Source organism: Pantherophis guttatus, chromosome 8 (assembly GCF_059756535.1).
Source record: "Pantherophis guttatus breed Tessera chromosome 8, ASM5975653v1, whole genome shotgun sequence".
Lineage (NCBI taxonomy): Eukaryota > Metazoa > Chordata > Lepidosauria > Squamata > Colubridae > Pantherophis > Pantherophis guttatus.
Window position 1 is genome coordinate 550633 of NC_142070.1, and position 20195 is coordinate 570827.

The 20195-nt window shown below is 56.1% G+C and overlaps 1 protein-coding gene and 1 long non-coding RNA gene across 3 annotated transcripts; one reads left to right on the plus strand and one right to left on the minus strand.

Moving 5' to 3' along the window:
* Positions 1-740: 740 nt before the first annotated feature.
* On the minus strand, positions 741-14971 carry EMX1 (empty spiracles homeobox 1). Its single transcript, XM_034426100.2, has 3 exons — positions 14501-14971; positions 10528-10712; positions 741-1028 (listed from the first exon to the last, which is right to left on the minus strand). Exons 1-3 carry the CDS (start codon positions 14895-14897, stop codon positions 861-863), a joined length of 750 nt encoding a protein of 249 aa, XP_034281991.1. The 5' UTR covers positions 14898-14971; the 3' UTR covers positions 741-860.
* A 386-nt stretch (positions 14972-15357) lies between these two features.
* On the plus strand, positions 15358-19778 carry LOC117670721 (uncharacterized). Of its 2 annotated transcripts, XR_004592682.3 has the most exons (4): positions 15358-15779; positions 18490-18610; positions 19060-19204; positions 19433-19778. It is a non-coding gene; the product is annotated as an uncharacterized LOC117670721 (long non-coding RNA). The 2 variants fall into 2 exon arrangements; XR_015729103.1 differs by lacking the exon at positions 18490-18610.
* The last annotated feature ends 417 nt before the right edge of the window (positions 19779-20195 follow it).

Sequence of the window (20195 nt, forward strand, 5' to 3'; positions counted from 1 at the left end):
TGGGCACACCAGGAACTGGAGAACAAGGCAGCTGCCAGTGGTTTGGCTTCTCCATTCCACGACCCCCAGCATGCCTCTTCCTGCAGAACCTTCCTGCGGGGGCTTCTGGGCACAGAAGAGAAAGAGTCAGGAGCCACGGCCACAACTGGAGCACATCCCAGGAAGGGAATATGCTGGCGTGGCCCAGAAGGACACCCTCATTCCCATCAGAATCCAGCAGCTTTCCTGGACCTCTGTGTCTAAAGGTTTGGGTAGCTGTCCAGAACGGAGCCAAATGCCGGGGAGACGACCAGGTCCGGTAAAGGGGCCCTTCTGCAGGTGAGCCAGCTACAACCAGGCCTTGCACTTCCAACCCAGGTTATTTTTATTCACGGCACAGCAACACACACTACAGCTGCTTGCTATCTATGACATCAGAGTATGTACACAGGCCCAGCAAATGCAGAGACACGAAATAATAAATTAAAATAAAAATGCATTCTTTTTTGTTGATTAAAAAATTATCCCACCAAAGTGCAACAAAGACGAGAGGATGGAGTACGGCGGAGGGCTTGGTGAATGGATGGATCTGTTCACACGGCTGGCGAAGGGCTTCCCTTCGTCCCTGGCGGCCCTGCCCTCCGCACTGGCTGGGCTGGGCATGTCCCACGGTTCCCCAGTCTGCCCTGTGGCAGCTAGGCAGCGGGCAAGATCGCAGGAGAGAAGGGATTTCCTAGATCATCCTTAGGCTCCCCCCCGATTCCCCATGAAGGGGGCACCCCTGGTGGAGGGGAGAGCAGCTGGATCTCCATTGAGTCCTTGCTTTCCCACACGGTCCTTTTCGGCCCTGCTCGCCAGTGGCCGCCTCCTCCCGCCTCTCGCTAGTCGTTGGACGTGACATCAATGTCCTCCGTGTTGGACTGCTTGGTGGCAATCCTCCATCGGTTGATGTGGTGGGATCCCTTTTTCTTTTGATCCGATTCGGGACCTTCTTCTTCCAGTTTCTGCCTTTTGTATTTGGTCCTTCTGTTTTGAAACCAGACCTTCACCTGGACGAGACAGAGAGTAGAAAAGGAAAGGTAAAAAGTTAAGGCCCTCTCGGGAACTAGACTGGAGCAGTTGCAAACCTGGAGAAGCATTTTCTGATGTCCTGATTTGCGCAAACGCTCACGTGCTCACGGTCTCTGAACTGAAGCGCCAGAGATCTGGTACTTATTGATTGCTGTAAGCATATTCATCCTTCACCGCTCTCTCCAAGAGGATCAAAGTTATACCTTGAAAAGAGGCACCTAAAACCAGCCAAAAGGACCGGAACAAAAGCACAGCCGGCCACTCTGCTTTTGCCAAAGGGAGCCTTCCTCTCCTGGGGGAGCCAGGGCCGCTGGGGCCATCTTGGCAGAAGAGGCCTGAAGCAGAGTTCGGGGCTTCCAGAAGCCTCCAGTTCAGAGGGAGAAAAGCCTTAAACAAGGGGCTGCCTGCCTAATGCACAGGGACGAGAGCCACAGCCCCAAAAAAGTCCCATCTATCAGTAGAACAGAATTTGTGTTGCCGTTTATATAAGTGTAGAATATATGTACATGTGTCTTTGTGCATACACACACATATACAGGCACATACATACACAACCAATTTTGTTGCTCTCCACATTTCATAGCCTCTAACATCAAGATGGATTCATCCAAGTTTGGGACTTGGCAGGGAAGTGAAAGAAAAAAGGGCCTATCAGAATGCTGGTAAGAACAGCACCGGCCCACTCTGTTCACGTGCTGTGGCTCAAAGTGCAAATACAAATGCAGACGGTCCCCCCACTGTCACTTATGTAGCAGAGAGGAAGTTGTGGAGACTGGCAAAGTTCACGAGAGACCAAGAGTAGATTCCTGAAGGGTGGAAATGCCTGTCGAGACTTCGCACACCACCCATACTCTGGGGATGGAAATTAAATTGACTTGGCATTAAAAGAAAAAGTCTCATGAATAACAGAGACATTTCAATAGGAAAACACACCTGTAGGTCACACAAAGGAAGACAATGGTAACACAGACCTGGTGAATTTTATCTAAATGTTGTCCAGAATCTGGTAGAATTTTGACCAGTTTGAGAAACTGCCCACCAGGAAAGGCATGAAGGATTCCCAAGAAACTAGCTGACGTGTAAGAACAGGCGTGGTTTTGAAAATGTTTGGATCTGGGGCTAAGACAACACCTCTGGCACAGATCAGACCCATCCCCAGATTTTACTGGTGTGCCTCAGCAGCTGCATCAGAAGACCCCGAGGAGCGTCTTCAGGAAAACGGCAAAAGGGCACAAAATCTGAGAATCCAAATGCAAACGGGCATCAAGCAAAGAAGGAACTCTGGAAAGAAATGACTTTTGTAGGGCTTGGTTGACATCCATGGCAATTCTGCATCATCCTATTCTTCTAACTCGACTGGCCTCTCTTAGGCATCCCGCTTGTAATGGCTGCGGAGACCCTCAACGTCCCTTTCCAGCCATGGGGTTTCCTGGCTGCCATTTTGAAATCCCCCTGGGGAGTCTTGCATGAATGTGCCCCAAAGAGCCATTTTGGTCCCCAACATACAAAGTTCTTGCAAGTTTGTTGGCCATGGAGCCCCACACGGACGCTCCTGGTGGCTCCAATTGTTCTAGGAAGCTCTGCTGGCTGATACACACACACACACATACACACACACACAGAGGATTCTCTTTTCTGCCTAACTCTAAAGGTATTGTTGGAAGAAATGTCCATCTGGGTTCCGTTCCAAGTGGGGAAAAAGACATTGGAAATATGGAGACTACTTGGAAAGATGGTTTAATGGTGAACAGGAATCACATGGCTTGAGTTCCTGAGTAGAAAAAAAGGGGCAAGATGCTGGGAGTGACTTGGTTTTATGCCCTCTGTTGTGCCCCACCTCAGAATTTTTTATTCCTGTATAAGAAATGTACCCTGATTGGTTGTGAGACTCCCAGGGGACGGGGGTCTTAGCTAACTTTGTAGGCTGTCTCCCAAGCTTGCTTGAGTCTTGCCATGTGGTGAGTTTCTGTTGCTAGATGGGTCCTATTGTGTTGCAGATGATGATCCATTGACAAACATGGAGGGAAATGAATGAGCTCAGCTGAAGCCTTAATGGCCCATTGACAAAGGTGGGGGGGACAGGGAGCTGCATTGTCATTAAAACATGTTTCTCCATTTCTCATCCAGGGAAATATAATATTCTGCCTTTTTAATATTTCCTAAAATATTTCATTCTTCTAGGAGAGGGATGAGTGCTAACTTCCTACAGTATGAGAGCTGCTGCAGGGGGACTTAAGGCCAGCCATCTTGCTCAGGAACATACCTGATTTTTGTGGCAGCTGCACGGTTCCTCCTACAGATGGGCTCCAAAGCATGCAGAGGACCTGGGGGGGTCCCCACCACTCTAATCCGACTCTCTCCCTGTGGAAAATCTTGCCCTGGAAGATTGGCGTGGCCCCTCCCAGGCATCCTTTTCGCAGGCCTGTGCCAGTCACACGTGGAAGTGTCTTTGGTGCCCTCAGGTGGCCAAACCCATCAAGAGAACCAGAGATGCCTCTTGCCTGCATGCCAGGCTTCAGTTTCAACATTGGCAGAGCCAGAAGGGCTGTCGGGGCCTCCCCTTGCCACAGGCAGGTGTGAGGGGCCTGGAAATGCCTGAGGACTTTCATGCAGAGAAGATGTGGAAGGAAGACAGGTTTCCCCCCACCCAAACGCCAGAATGGGGGCATAACTGAATGAAACGTCATCAGAGTCAAACTGGAAGTTTCCTTCTTACGGTGGACTCTTCCCTGAGGGCCCCTCTTGCAGATGCTTTGGAAGAGAGATTCTTGGAGGGGCTGCAGTCAGAGATGACTGCCGGGGCCCAAGAAAACATTGATAGACACTATTAAGCATCTCCCTATTTTTAAAAGACAACGGATTTTGCAGGACAGGAATCCTGCTTCAATTTCCATTTCAAATCCCAAGTTTATTTTCAAGGCATCCTCAGAGGGATCCAGTACTCAAGGGGCTCTGGTGCCCACACGGTCAACATACATGAAAAGGAGGCAGAATTTCAGCCACACACACAATTGCAGCATATCTGGATGTTTTGACACACCCTCCTGTGGGTGATCTCACTCCTAGCCCAAGATTACTCATCCCAGCCGGACCCACTGATCAATCTCCCCCCAGCAGGCATTTCTCGCCATAGTTCTGGAGCCTATTCTGGAGTTTAAATAACAACCAACACGAACATATCACAAAAATATGGAACACCCTATCAACAGCAATGAATGTACCAAACCGAATAGCAATGAAAGCTTTCCACATAAAAATTCTACTCCAATTATTTTCGTTCTGATAGATAATTTAAATGCTGGTACAATAAAGGTTTGCATTGTGTTGTTTTCTTTAATGAACTCGGAATTCTCACTGGAGGCGCAAATGATGTGGCTCCAATGAGCCTCCTTCGGACTCATTCGACCAAGGCCTGGCTCTCTCTGCAGAAGGCTCAGAGGCTGGGAAGGAAAGGAGGAAGGAAAGAGGAGGAGAGGATGACTGGCAGCAAAGGGGCTGGACTCAGTTCGAATGATGATGGGGAGGGGGGCGACCTTGGGGGACCTCAGGATTAGCCTTGGGCAGATCATCCTGGAGGATGTGGTCCCCAGGAGTTAATTGTGACAATGGCAGATAATACAGGTAGTCCTTGACTTGTGACCAAAATTGAGCTCACAATTTCTAAGCAAGATAGTTGTTCAGTGAGTTTTACCCCATTTTACGACCTTGTAAATCACTGAATCATTTCAGTTGTTAAGTTAGTAACCTGGTTGTTAAGTGAATCTGGCTTCCCCATTGACTCTGCTTGTCAGAAGGTCACCAAAGGGGGTCACATTACTGTGGGATGATCTACTGTCATAAATAGGAATCAGTTGCCAAGTGTCCAAATTTTGATCATGTGATCATGGGAATGCTGCAACAGTCGTAAGTGTGAAAAATGGTCATAAGTCACCTTTTTTTCAGTGCTGTCAGAACAGTGACTAAATGAACTGTTGTAAATGGAGGACTATTTCTACATCATTTTATTCCGTTGTCTATCATTTAATCCCCAGTGGAGTTTCTTCACTCCTCTGACTTGTTTTGGGAGGAGGAAGAGGATGCCAATGAAATAAGGGACCCTCCTAGTCTGCTCCAAAAATTCTTGGATAAACCGCAGTGAGTCAACCTGTGCCTAAGGGGGGGAAAGACGGAAAAAGAAGGAAAAAGGCGGCAGGGCTGGAGCTGGAGGAGTCCCTGCTGGTGGAGCTCTGAGGGGGGGGACGCTGGGAATGGTACTCTGTGACAGCCCTGCAGAAAGCAATTTCCCTCCCCAGCTCAGAGCAGTCTACCCAGAAGCCAGACATGTCCAAAGCACCAGCCACAAAGCTCCCTGTGGCAGAGTGCTAAGGGACAAATTGGGAAGAATTGCACTTTTTTGTTTTTGCAAAGAAAAGGGTAAAGGTGAAGGAAGGTTTTCTTTTGAGGGCTCCTGGGTGCTCTCTGAGCTTGCTGATTTTCTTGCAGAGGTTTCATGATCCTAACTGGGTAACATCATCGGAATGAACCGTCTGCAAGAAAGCCAGCAAGCTCAGAGAGCACCCAGGAGCCACAAACGTTCTCCTTTATAGAGTTTCTTTTCCTGGCATTGGTCAAAAGGTTGTTTTCTATTTGTTTTCACCATAAATGACCTCTGTTTTTATTTATTTATTTTTTATTGAAAAAGTTTTACAAATACAAATTTTCCCATTTCCCCCCCCTTTCCTTCCCTAACCCTCCCCTCCTCCCATGACTTCCCCAAGATCAAATCCAAATCCAAATCATTTTATATCATATCATACTTTACTGCCCTTCTATTCACCCCGCTGTGTACTATACATTTCTACACAACATTCAACTAAAAGCTATCTGGTACTTCCTAGTTTGGTATTTATTCTGCACATAATCTATCATAATGACCTCTGTTTTTAAATGGTTACGCTCTGCTCCGTTCTAAGTACCCATTAAATTACCTTTAAAAAAACCTACGGAATTGCCAGTTTCTGTTTTCACATTTTACTCCCCTTAATGGTCACCAGCAAAGCGGCACTGGGGGTTCCGGGCTGCTGCACAGCTCTTCCTCCGTCAGGGAGGACCGAAGGGAAGACTGCCTGCGGGTCAACTACCGCTCTGCGGCTCTCATTTGCCCTTCAGTAATAAGGGAACGTTACTCCCTGAGGGAGGCAGGGAAGGAGGAAATAGGAGGATTTTCTGGTACAAAGTTTCCTTTAAAAGGTTTCCAAACCAGCCTGATCAGCCCCCGCCCCCCTTAATAGAAAGCACAGGGCTCTCAACCCCAAATGAAAACTGTTGTACCTCACCGTATTCCTTGGTCCATCCAAGGAGACTTCCCTGCCCCAGGAACTCAGCATACAGGTGAACCCCTCCCTCCCTCTTCTTTGATTAAAAAAAAGCAGATAAATTTTGTGCATAAAGCAATAAAAGAAACAAGAAGCCTGACAAAAACCTTTTCTTCTAAAAAAACAAATATTGCCTTTGTTCCCTTCCAGAATGCTTTGGGCCTATCTGCACATGAATACACAGACACGCCCACAGGTGGGTGTCTTGAGATCAAAAATAAGCAATCCAGAGGCTGAGGATCGCATCGACCTCCAAAACCTCTTTTGAGTGAGTCTGCTCCCCCACAACCCCGTGACTGAAATGGGAAGGAAAATCTGTGGTCCAGTTTCCAGCCAATTTCTGAGAGGGAGCAGATAAGTCAAATTGAGCCTTGGTGCAACTAAGCTGGTCGGAGGAGATGTAAAATTCGAGCCCCAGAAAGCTTGATTGCTCCCCCCCCCCCCGAGCGTTGTGTATGTGCGACACAGAACGCTCTGCAGTCCTTGGACCTAAGAAGCACCGCTGGAGTCTAACCCTTCCCCCCCCAACATCTGCCAATCTTGGCCTCGCGGGAAAATAAATGCTCAGCTCTGTGAACCAGGATGATAATTGAGGCGTATCCTGCATTTTTTAAAAAAGCGAGCGAGAAATACCTAAACGAACAGAGAGTGTTGCATCCTTTGATTTCCTGGGGATCTTTCCCCGGCCTTGCCCCCCCTCCCCTCCCCTCCAGACCAAGAACCTCGTGTTCTTCCCCGGCCTCCGAAGGGGTCGCTTCCTCCAGAGGAAAAGCTCAAAGACCTTTCAATGGGGGCCGTTTGTTTTGAAACCCAACTCTTGCTACTTACACCATTTGCCCAAAACACACCTGCTTACTCCAGCCGCGTTTACCGCCAGGGGGACGCGGATCACCTTACACCCCCACCCCCCACCCCGGTGGAGCCACCGCCGGACTCTCAACCAGGCGCACCTTTGGGGAGCATTTCTGCTCTTCTCGGCCGCTCTCCGGTCAGCTTTTACACAGCGAGGCAGTTTATTCGGCTCCGGACAAAGGAGCCCCTTCCGCCGGACGCTGCGAAACCCCTCAGGGGGTCCCCAGAAATGTCCGCTCACCGTGGACCCCTCTGACAGGCTGCTGACCCCCCCCCAAGTCTTCTGAGTAGACCAAGGCCGGTTTCTTTGACGGGGGGGCAAAGGGAGGGTCTCCCTGAATCTGGGCAAGAATGAGAGTTGGGTGGAGGGGCCGCGGGGAGCCCCTGGCCGCCTCGTGAAGACAAAGGGGCGGGAATGCGAGGTGGGTCTTCTTTTCCCAAAGCAGGTGGGGAAGGAGCACAGAACGAAAGCCCAGTTAGGCTCCTCCGCCCAGGACAGTTTATGATGACATTCATCTGCTGGTCTCCGGCCACTTCCATTGTGCGGAAAAGGGTCCCCAAAGGGCCACTCCTCCTTCAGCCCTTGCACCTCCTCATCTCACAAGACACCGCAAACAGCCCCTTTTTCTAAGGGGTTCCTAAACCACGGCAGGCCATTGCGGACTTGACAAACAGCAAAGGCACCCCAGAAACCCTGCCGGCCTCCCAATAATGGCACCTACGGGCATCTGGTGCCAGCATGAATTTTCCTCTGCCACAGCGTTCGTATAAAGGCGCCGTCACACAAGCCTTGTCATCCACCCCCCTCGTGCCGCATACATACATGGATCTCCAGGAAACTTACCCTACAGCCCCCTCTCCCATGTAGGCGCCGTGTGCACCCAAGTACCCATCATGCTGCTCCATTCCAGAGAAAGCAATATGGGTATTGAGTGAAGAAAGCGAGTCGGTAAAAGTGAGACAGAAAATTATGCCGAAAAAGAAAAGCAACTACAGCTACATCTAGATTAATACGAAGTCCTCAAATACCCCTCGGTAGCTTCCTATCCTGGCAAAACCTCCTCCTCCTTCCAGGGCTCCGATGCCCCGCTTGGATCCCCCGTTTGGTTCTCCGCTCCGTCTCCCCCAAACTTCTCCTCCTCTGGAGCGCTCAGCGCCGCCCCGCTCCCAACCTTTCCCCCTTGCCGGCCTCTGTCTCTTCCCTTGTTTTCTCTCGGTGACCTAACCCTCCGGAGATCTCTTTGGCCCAGATCACTCGCTTTGCAGTCAAAATAATATTCCATGACTCGGTCCAATCCCTTTTATCTCCCATATCCAAGTCTCCAGTATTTATTCTGTTTCTGCTTAACCTTCCAGCTTTTATTGATGTCTCATATTTAGAAAAACGGCCTGGGGTACCCTCTGATCCACCCCCGTTTTCACAACCCTTCACTCCTCCCGCGAACAACCGCGAGGGTTCCACCCGAACCTTCTCCAGCTATTTCCCCCTTTTGGAGAACACGCCATCCTCTCCTGCCTCCGGCTGCTGTTTTCGTGCAACCTGCCGTTGCTCGCTCCATTTTCCCTGCTAAACAACCCGCAGCCTTGGTTTCCCAGGTAGTGAATTGCTGATTCCTCGCTGTACTCACTGCAAGTCCTTCAACAAGTTCACCTCATCTGCGTGCAGAAATACGAGCACAATTCGTGTCTCCAACCACGAGCTTCTTAATTCCACCACAAGAGTTTCCTCTGCATTTATCTGTAATTACACGAAAGAATGAAGGGGACTCCAAACACCTCCGCCTGGGCACCGAACCCTTCGCGAGCTTCTCCTTTAGCCGCGCACACGCACGCTTCTCTTCCACCGCCTCTCTCTCAGCAGCAACCTCCAGCTCCGTAGTGGTGCAAAAGGGTTCGCGACGGAAGCCTGCTCCATTTAGCGACGGGGTTTTGTCGCAATCCACAAGTTTCGCACAAATTGTATTTTTCACGTTCCTGCATTTCCCAGCAACCCGCTGAACAGCAAATTCGGCTCTGCGCCACCTGTTTTCCCCGCTTTCCCCCCTCCTGCGTCTTGGGCAGAATTCTTCCAAACACCCTCCGGGACACATCCCGCCTCCCCTTGGCTTCTGCCTTCCGTCCTGCTCCCTTTCCAGGTGCGCAGGGAACCGATAATAGCATTCTCTCCCCCACCCACCCACCCAATTGTCAGCCATGGTTGCAGCCGTCCCTCTTTCCACTCACACCATCTAAACCTGCAGTTACCATTTTTCAATGTTCTCACCATATTTATAACTTGCTGTTCGGTTTCCCCCCCTTGGACAGTAGCCATACCAAAGATTTTTCCCTTTTTGCCGTTTTCTGGCATCTCAGCAACAGTCCCGACCGTGTTTCTAGTTATTCCTTTCAACGCTCCCTCGCTTCAGTTTCATCCCGAACCATTTCGTAACTTTTATTTTGTTTCCGGAGTCTCCCTGCTGTAGCCTCTTCGCCCAAGCCAATGTTTACATCTGCACACACGTGAACGCATCCACACGCGTTGACACACAGCTCTTCTCCACCTCTGTGGGAAACATAACTGGGGATCTACGGGCTCCAACTTTTCCCTCCAAACGGGGCGCTCCTCCTGCCGTGACTCCGCCAAGGGCTGGGAAAGGCCCCCGAGAGGGGACTGACGGCAAGGACGGCATCAACTTAAAATACCCAAGAGAAGGTTTCTAGTTCACACCTCGGTTTTCAGAGAAATGTGCTCAGATCTACACAGTTTTTGTACACTGCTGGTGAGTCTGGCAGGAACCAGAAAAAGTTTGAAGAGGCAAGATCCGTTCTGAGGCCAGAAGAGTTAAATCAGCCACCCTGCTCCCCACCTGGTCTCACCTATGAATTCACTAGCGAAATTGACCTTAAGGAGTTGGGTTATTTCAAAAGTGTACAGGAAAGGAAGGCTTTAGAATGACTGATAAATAGTTTAGTCATTCTGGTTCACTGGCGGTTGTGAGGAGCCAAATGTTCAGAGGATAACTTTATCAGGTCTCGGGAAGCAAGCGATTTAGGCTGAATGCTGCACAGAATGACAGCAGCAACAGCATAAGGGAAGAGGGCTCCGTGGGATGGGGGGACCGAGGCGGCCACTTCCACGCGGGGGCAACCGGCGGCGGTCTCCCTCGCAGCTTCAGTCTTTGGAGAAAACGGACCTTCCCGGCCTCTCACCTCCTTGGCCTTCGCTGGTGCTGCCTCGCACTGAAGGGCCCCGTGCCCTCCGCCCCGCCCCCCGTACCGCGCCACGGCCCACCTGGGTCTCGGAGAGGCTGAGGCTGCCGGCCAGCTGCTTGCGCTCGGCGCCCACCACGTAGTGGTTCTTCTCGAAGGCGCGTTCCAGCCGCAGCAGCTGCGAGGGCGAGAAGGCGGTGCGGATGCGCTTCGGCTTCCGGGCGAAGGGCCCGTGCAAGAGCAGGTTCTCCTGGGACACTTCGCCGCCTGCGGAGGGAAAGCAGCAGGTCAGCGCCCGCCGCCCAGGATCAACCCCGTCAGACCCTTCGGCGACCCCGGACGAAGCTGCTACACGGGCGCCCGCGGGCCTCCGTACTCTCAGGAGCCGGGCGACCCCATTCCAATCCCCCTCCAGCCGCCACTCCTTGCGGGACAGGCAAACGCGGGATTCAGGCGGGACGCGGGTCCTAGGCGGTTGCTGCCCCCTTCCGAAGGGCCGAAAGAGGGGCAGAAGGGGAGGCAGCACCCAGGTGTAAGAGTTCCGCGTTTTAGCCCACCCTCCGCCCTTACTTCCCGTTCGGCGGAGGGAACAGGGGAAGGGGCAGGAGATGGGAATCCTGGGCGCCCAAAAGCTGGCTCTAGATCAGAAACCAGGCGCCCCCCCTTTGTTGCAATTCCCCGGGACCCGAGGCGGCCACAAAGCAAGGTGCCCTTGCCCCGAGCGCTTTTTCCTCAGAGCTTTCGGCTGGTCTTCCCCGAAAGCAATTAGACAACCGTGTGGAGTTACTAGGAGGCCTACCTTGTCAGGACGTTGTGAAGGAAAGAGCCAACATTTACACGGGGAAAGGGCTGTGGGAAGGGAACGGCGGAGCCCAGTTCTGGGGGATGTGTGTGTGAAAGGGAGGGTCGATACCAACTCTCCGGGGTCCTGAACTAGACTGAGCTGCGGCTGCCTTTGGCAGCCAGGACAAGCTCTTCCCTCTCTTTAGGGCGCGGGAGGAGCCGGGAAAGAGATGGAAGGGCTACCCTTTGAAGGGTTCTCCACTTCTCTGAAGTGGCCGAGTACTTCGCCCCCCCCCCCGCACATTTTGAGGAAGGCAAACAAGGGGTCACCAGGCGAGATCTGTCCTGGCAAGTGGCTCGGTCTTGCGTGGGGCAACCTCCCCAAAGTAGCAATAGCAATAGCACTTAGATTTATATACCGCTTTACCGTGCTTTACAGGCCTCTCTGAGCAGTTTACAGAGTCAGCATTTTGCCCCCAACAATCTGGGTCCTCATTTTACCCACCTCGGAAGGAGGGAAGGCTGAGTCCACCTAAGTAAGGGAGTGGCTGAATTTATGCCCCCCCCCCCTCAGGCTGTGCTCGCGCAAGGGGTGGAGGGGAGCGGGTTCCACAAGCCTGGCCTCCGGTTTGGGTTTGCACAAAGACCCTGCAGGGCCTGGGAATGACCGGGTTCAGCGCTGCGAAGCGCCCTTCGGCTCAGGCGCCCTTTCCTGCTTTAAGAGCCCGATTTGGAAAGCAGCATCTCCAGCCCTCGGCTCCCCACCGTTGGAAAGCTGGCTTCGGCCTTGCTCTCAACGCGTTTTCTCCCCCGAGCTAGTACTACTCCGAAGAGAAGTCCGGGCGGAGCTGGTAATTCTGGGCGAGTGGCGCTCTCTCCCTCTGCCCAGCGCAGCCCCGCGTTCTGCCTTCCGCCGAGAAAGACGGGGGCTCCAAAAGCCTCTTGCCCCGCCCGGGACTTGCAGGAAGCTCGGCCGCGGGACAGGTGGACTTCCCCGGGACCGGCTCTTGGCTGGGGTGGGCGAGGTCCGCCTCCTTCTCCGAGGACCCGCCAAGCAGGCCAGGCGAGAATCGCTTTCTCGGTCCGAAACCGGTGAGCGCGGCGGAGGCCGAGCCCGCGAAGGCTGCCTCCAAGTCTGTTCCGAGCGGCTGGCTTGCAGGAGGGGAGGCCGAACCCGCAGGAGGCTCTCCGGGAAGCCGGGCGAAGAAGCTTCCTCCAGGAGGGCACTTGGGGAGGGTCGCGCACACCGGGCAAGGGGGCGGGTGGGTACAACGGCAACGGGAAGGGGAAGGGAAGGGCGGGAAAGCAGAGCCTCCCTTCGTCCACGCCCGGCACCTCCTCGGACTGGCTGGCATTTTGGGAGCATTCCCTCGGCCCGCCTTTGCCCCTTGCCCGGACCGCGGCGGGGAGAGCTCCCCTGCTCTGCCCTCCTGGCCGACGAAGAGAGGCCTTGCAGGGGCGCTTCTTCCAGGCCGCGGCCTAGCAGCTTCCCGGGAAAACCCGAGGCGACCCTGGCTCCAGCGACCGCGTGTGTGTGTGTGTAGGGCCCGAAGGGGGGGCTAGGGCCAGGCTCTGCTCGCCGCCGCCGGTTCCGCTGCTAGGCCATAAAGAGGGAGCCGGACGCGGCCGGAGAGACTTCCCGGCCCTGCGAGCCTCGAACTCGTTTCCAAGCTTCTCCTTTACCCACGGGAGCGTCCCGCGGGCTTTGGGGTTGCCGGGCTACGTTTCCCTGCAACCATTTTACCTTCTTCAGAAAGAGCCGAATTGCGGCTGGAATGAAGGCCCCGCACCGCCTGCTGTTCGCCGATACCAGCGAGGCTTTCCGGGCGGAAAGTCCGGCGTGCCTGGGCCGGCCTTCCCTGCGGGCCGTGAGAGCCGCTCTTCTCCTGGGTTGTGCCTGCGGAGCCTTCCAAGCAACCAAGAGAGTCTCCTCTCGGAAGGAAGGAAGGAAAGGAAGGAAGGAAGGAAGGAAGGAAGGAAGGAAGGAAGGAAGGAAGTGCAAGGGAGAATTCCTGGCGGAGTTCAGGCTGCCGTTCTTTAAAACGAGACGGACGGATCGGCGCCAGTTTCCGCTAGGATGTAGGGGAGCCGCCCCGGGGCCGCCGGATCTCTCCTTCAGACCACCGGGAAACTATAACGAGCCTCTGTTCGGGAAAAAGGCTTCCTGGAATCGCAAACCTTCCTGGAAGGAAAGCGGCCTTTCTCCACGACCATCAAGGACCCGTCTGCACTCGCCGGTGGTCCCTTTCCCCGCCCTCGCGGGGTCGGAACCCGGCGGATCGCAAGAATCGGCTGTGATTCCTCAGCGCCCATTTGCAATCGGAATCTTCCCCATACTCAGAATGTTGTATCTACCGCCTCATCTCCCAAGCCAGCGCAGCCCCCAACCGAGGCCGGAGAAGGACCAGACAATTCTCCGCCGCGAAGAGTATTTGAACGGATCTCCACGGATTTTGCTCGGATCCAGATCGCTCCGTTGCGGGGCGCCGAAGCAGCCGTGGCTCCCTCTCCTTACCGGGTGCTGTTCTTCCCCGCCGGAGCAGGGATTGCGGGGCTCAGCAAGGAGACGGCGGGGAGGGCCTTCCCTGCCGCTGGGCGACCTCTTCGCCCCTGCAAGGCCGCGACCTCACCGAGCCCCCCTGCACCTCCCTCCTAGAGATGTCTGAACAGCGGGCCTTCTCGGGTCGAAGGAGGGCAAAGCGAGCAGTTGGCGGGACGACAGGACCGGCTCCGGCTGCCTCCTGAACCCGCGGCTGCTCCTGCCGCTACAGAACTCCCGGGGTCGGGGTGGACTTCGGAAGAGGGTTCAAAGGGCGCCATCGCTGCCTGCCAGGGGCGCCTTGGGGGGGTCTGGATCGCAACGCCCCTCCCGCGGGCACCGAGGCCCGTGCCGGTCGCCACAGGCCCGTACGGGAGAGAGGTAGCTGTGCCAAGCCATCTCAAAGGCCGCGGCTGCCTTGATGGGATCAGAAACACGGCCCAGCCTTTACCAAAGTCCCGCTGGGCCCCTGACCGGTGGGAAAAGGCGCTGCCTCTGGCCAGCGGGAACTTCTCCCGGCGCCTGGCCGCCCCCGGATCGCGATTCGCTTCCCCTCCATGCCTGGCGGGCTCGGCTGCCACCTGGCACAGCTTTGACCCACCGCGAACTCCAGGCCGGGCTTCGGCCGGGCGGTTAGGGTCACTCCATGCGCTGCTCCGAAGCGCCAAAGCCGGCGCTGAAGGGCCCCGAGCGCGTGCCCTCTGCTCCCCGGAGGCGGCCGCGCTTGGCTTACCTTGGAAGCGGTGCCCGAAGAAACGGTTCCGCAGCACCCAGGGGTAGAAGTTGAGCGGGTCGCGCGGCTGCGGGCCGAAGAAAGGGTGCGGCGAGGGAGGCAGGTGCGAGGAGCCCAGCTGCGGCGGGTGGACGGCCAGGGCAGGCGGGTGGCTCACGGCCTCCGGGAAGAGCAGCTCCGGCCCGCCGTAGAGCGAGCGCCCGGCGGCGGCCGAGCCCTGGAAGCCGTGCGCGAAGGCCTCGACGGCGGCGCTGGCCGGGTATCCGAGGGCGGCGGCGGCGGCGGCGGCGGCAGCGACGGGACGGAGAGACTCCTCTGCCAGCGGGTGGCTATTGTCTTTGCCCACCAGGGACTCGATCGTGAAGCAGCGCTTGGCCGCCGCCGCGGGCTGGAACATGGCTCAGGGCCGGGCGAGGGCGGCGCTCAGGCGGACCCGGGCGCGGGAACACCAGGGAGCCACGTCGGGCTCGGCGCGCAACCGGCCCGATCCGGCAGCAGATCCGGGCGCGCTGGACCGGGCAGGGCGCGGCGGCTCTGGGGAGGTGGCAGCCGCACTCCCACCCGTGGTTCACCCGCGCGCCCGCCTCCCACCCCATCCACCCGGTGCGCAGTGGGCGCGCTCCTTGGCTAGTCGTCCAGATAAGCCGGGTACCTGCGGCCCGCCCCTCTGATTGGCCAGGTTCACCTGCCCCGGGGTTGGGGAGGGCACGTGGGAAAGGCGGAGGGAGGGAGGCGGAGGGGAGGAGGCAGCGGGGTCGCCGCCAAAAGGCGGACTGGAGCGCCCGGGAGGCTGCGCTGAGCTCCGGATCCGCCCCCGCTGCCCCGCCCTCCCGCTTGCCAGAAGGAAGGCAGGCAGGCGGGCGGCGAGAGCGAGCGCGCGAGCCAGAGGGAGGGATCGGCTGGCCGCCCGGGCTCTTCGCAGCCAGTCCCCCGGCCCAGACTAGGAGAGGGCAGGCCCGGTCGCCGCCCGGTCCAGGAGAAGGGCGGCTCCCGAAGCCGAAAACCCCTGGGCGGCTCCCGGGGGCCTTGAGGCCACCAGGACCTTCTCCAAGCCCCGACGGAGCTCCCACTCCCGCCCCCCGTCGGCTTTCGCGCAGTTTCTGGAAGGGTTGGAGCAGCTGTGTGGGTCGCCAGCCAAGCCGGAGCCAGCGAAGGCCCCTCCAAGGTTCGCAGCGGCGCTGCCGGAGAGAACGGCCGCCTCGGTCCGTCTCCGAAGACCTGAGACCCTCCAATCCCAGACAGCGCCTCGAAGGAGTTTGGGGCGCAGGCTAGCTGGCTGGTAAGTAGCCCCGGCCATGGCTCCCGGGGAGGCTCCCGTCGTGGCCTTTGGTGGAGCCTGGAAGGGCCCGATTCTTGCCTGCTCAGCTCCTCGCTGGCCTCCCGAGGGTGGTGGAGGAAGCCGCGCGTTGTGACCGCGGGGAAGGACCCCCGTTCCGCAAAACATGGGAGCTGCTCCCGCCACCAGGATTGAGGCTGAGCCCCACTGCGCCTGCCGAGGCCGCTCTGGCTGCGCCGGTTATGTGGACGGACCGAAGGGGCATTTGGCTCCGCAATCGCCGCGGCCGGAGGGTTTTTTCTTGCGAGGCCTTGGCGTCCCTTTCCCGACGGTCCGTCTCGCGAAGAGGCCGATTTCTCCGCCGAGGTCGGGCTCATTCTTTCTCGGGCAGCGAAGCCACGAGCGGCTTCTCCAGCGGGGGTTTGTCCCCTGCTCCGGCCCGGGTAGTGGGTGAGAAGCCCAACCGGAACGTCTGATCCGGAATTTGTTTCTTCTGCCGGAGGCCGCCCTGGCTGCCGCCTCAGGGCGCCAGGGAGAGACGTAGAGGCGGCTGGCTCCGGTTTTCCGGGCGGCCGGGATTAGGCAGGGGTCTCCAGGGGCAGAAAGATTTGGGGAGACGAAGGGATCCGAACGGAAGCGGCTTCTGGAGTTCCCGGCTAACAGCGGGTCGCAGCCCCTCTTGCCTGCCGGAGGCTCTTGCCTCTTGCCTTCTTCCAGGGGCCGAAGGGCGGCGGCTTAGCGGGAAAGGGGCTGCCGACTTTTCCGAGGCGTCCCGGTGAAACCGGCTGACCCGAAAATTTGATGCCGAGCCGCCGCCTGAGAGGTTCTGGAAGGAAAACGACGCAGAGCCAGCCGGGGACGCCATGCGGTCCCAACCCTGGGCTGCCCTTTGTCCGGGAGGGTCTGAGGGTCCCTGCGCTGGGTGGGTGGGGGCTGGACCAGAAGAGCTCGGAGGTCTCCTCTCATCCAACGAATCGAAGGTTCTCTAATAGAAATACGGCGCAGGCACACATAATACGTCTTTTCAGGAAGTCGGTATTTTTCACAGGAACCGTTTCCGCGCAAACGCCGCTCTCTTCGAGCGCAGTGAGCCCGGAATCGATGCCACGAGCGCCGCACCCGCCACTCTGCTCCCTTGGCCGGAGATGCGGCGCTTTCTCCTCCAAACCAGCTCCATTTCCGTGGGCATTCCGTGCTTCGAGCCGTTCGCTGCGCAGGAGGGCTCTGGAGCTCGGACCGTTTAGGTGGCCCACCGAGAGGCGGTTACCCGAAGAACTCCGGTCCCGACGGGCGCTGAGCCCCCGTCGGCCTCCAAAGGGGCTCCCGCCATTGCCGGCAGGGGAGCAAACCGAGGCGCCTCCGCGCTGGGCAACGGCCCTCCACCTTCCAGCGCCGCTCCGAGCAAAGGGAAAGCCGTCAAGCGGCCCAGCCAGATTCAGGTCCCGTTCGCCGAGACGCAACAAGAACCTGGCGGGCCCGGCGGCCGCTCCCTCCGCTCCCCTCCCGGGCGGTCTTCCCCGCAAGCTTCCCGCTCCCTTCAGCGCCTAGGAAGCGGCCTGAGCCGGGCGATGGGGCTGACGGGGCTTTGGCGACGGAGGCTTTGCCCTCTGCCCCCCCCCCGTGACAGCCCCGGCCCCACGCAGCCTCCTTCGGGCTCCCTCGGCCCTTCAGCTGCCCCCCACTCTCCGTCGGGCACAGCAGGGCGACCGGCCGAAGCAAGGCGGGAAGAAGAGAGCGCCGGGGCCGCGGCTGGACGCTGCCGGTCCTCGGACTTCGGCTCGGCTCGTGTGGCCGGGCGGGCGCTGGTCTCCCTCGCCAGGGCGGAGGTGGAAGGCGCTGGGCATGCAGGGCGCTCCTGTCGCCGGGGATTCCAATCTGAAGGCCGGGCCGGGCCTAACCGTTTTTGGCCAGAGGGAGGCCGCTTCTCGCTGCCCTCTGCGGGAGAAAAAGGCCGGGGCCTTCACGCCCTTGAACCCCCGGGGGGCGGGTGGGGCGGAGGGCTGAGGATGTGTCGATGGTGACCTTTGCTGTAGGGCGTCCCTGGGGGCCTGGGCGAGACCTCTACCCGAAGAGGCTTCCTAGCAGCTGGCAGGATCGGAACAGTGATCTGCCCAGCCGATGGAATCCCCCCCCCCGAATCTTTTAAGATCCCCAACTCGACCTGATTTAGGAGCCAAGTGCCGTCGGGGTCTGGCGGGGTAGCGGTCGTCGCCCTGACGGAGGCCGAAGGCTGAAGTCTCACCGGTAAATCCAATCCCGCGCCCAGGACGCCCTTTCTGGCTGAGAAGAGAAAGGGCTGGCAATGGGCCGGGGCCCCCTAAGAACCTCTGATTCGACCGGGCAGAGGGTAACCGCCCTCCCCTGCCGCCCCCGGATGCTGCGATGGGTGCCAGTCAGCGCTTTCGCCCAGGGCTGATCTGAGCAGGGAAAGCGGCGGTGGCAGTTTGGAGCATCCGCCTCTCCCCTTCCTCAATCGGCGGCCTCAAAGCTGCCCAGGCTCGGACGCTCTTCTGGCGTAACTGGAGCGGGTCCAATTTACTGGCGGGGCTGGGTGGGAAAAGACAACCAACAGGTGAATTTCCCCAGGCTGCCTAGGCAGGTGAGGTCCTGCTTTTCCTAACGAAAATGTCCCTGTGATCCAAGGGCTCCTTGGTTATTTGGGCCAGGAATGTCTTTGGACTGGGGAGCTTCCCTCTTTCTCCCCCTCTCTCAGGAGGAAATGACCCCCTTTGCAGGCGCTGCCATTTAAGCCTTGGGAGTGGATCCAAAATGGTTAACTGGAGATTTTTGCCCTTAAGCCAGAAGGGTTGAGAGAGCAGCAGGCCAGGGAGGAAGTGAGTGAGTTTACCCTGCCGTGGTTTACTACAGGATCCTCTCCCCTCCCCTCCCCCCTCTCTCTTCTTCCTCTCCTCTCCTCTTTTCCTCCCCTCCCCTCCTCCCCTCGCCCTCTTCTCTTCTCCCCTCCCCTCTCCTCCCTATCTCTCCTTCCTCTTCTCCTCTTCTCCTCTCCCCTTCCCTTCCCTCTGCTCCCCTCCCCCTCTTCTCCCTCCCCTCCTTCTCTCTTCCTCCTCTCTCCTTTTCTCTCCTCTTCTCTCACCCTCTCTCTCACACACACCAACATGAACAAAGCAAAGAATTCGTAAACCAGACCTCCCCTCCCCCACTACATGAGAGAATGGCGTCTTTGATTAGACCAGAGATGATTCCTGGGGGCCACAGGTTCAGGATCTGCCCCACTTGCCAATTCCTGAAGATAACTAACAAAAGCTTTGAAATTTGGCAGCAATTCAAGGAGCTGAAGCAAGAAAGAAGCGCTTCCCTGGCCCTGAGCTGTGGAAGGCTCCCCATTCGTTTGGCTGGTTTGGAGAAGGCACCAATCAAGAACATGAGCAGATCCGTACATAAATCCACCTAATTTAAAATTCAAGGTACCTCTTCAATATTACTTAAAGTCTCCTATCACTTTTGAAAGCTTCTTTTTAGAAAAGCTTGAGATTATAACTGGGAATCAGCCTGGAATTCCTGAAGGTATAAAATTCCCTTTAAATGCCTGCTAAGAAGTCATTAAAAAAACTATATAAATATAATTTACAGATGATGCCAAGCCTCTTAAATGCCTTCTATAAATCAAATTAATTTTTGTTGATGGTTGACAGATTTGTTCTACCAAAACACTGGAAAAATATAAAGGCCAAAGTCTTTCTTTGAATCGGTGGCATTTGAAAGTGTGGAAACAGCACTGGATGAATAATACAACAGCAAAATGGGTTAATTAAAACTGCTTTATTTATATTTAGCTTCCATTTTTAGTAATATCAATGGAGTAATTTCTGATAACTTCCATCTATTTTTAATGAAAATAATTGAATGTACATGTTTAAAATTCTCAATTTCACTTTTAAATTTTGAAATGTACTAAACATATATACTGGTAAAATGTATGTTTTAAAAAACTTTGTATAGTTTCTCTTTTTTGCTTTTATAAACTTTTCCCACGTTAAACATTATTTTATCATTGTATCCTCCATCCATCCATCCATCCATCCATCCATCCAATTCATTTTCTGGGTTCACACAACATAGTAAATCCTAAACCAGATTAACAAAACAGAATTCCATGTCTACCTAGATTCTCTCTCCAACCTACATCTGGCTTCCAGGTGCCCACGGAACCCATCCTGGCCTCATCCAGACTGGGTGGGGGGCTTGTCCTCAGCTGCTCCCAAAGGTCCATCTGAATGAGGCTTTCCTTGGCTTAGGGAGGGCGCAGCTCAAAGAGAATCAATGGAGCCTTCCATCACCCCCTCCCGGGAGGAGGGGATACTCAATTTCTATCCCCACTTTTCTAATTAAAGTGCTCAGAGAAATGGAAAACCATTGTCTGCCCCAAAAAGTAATTAAACATGAAGACTGTTTAGG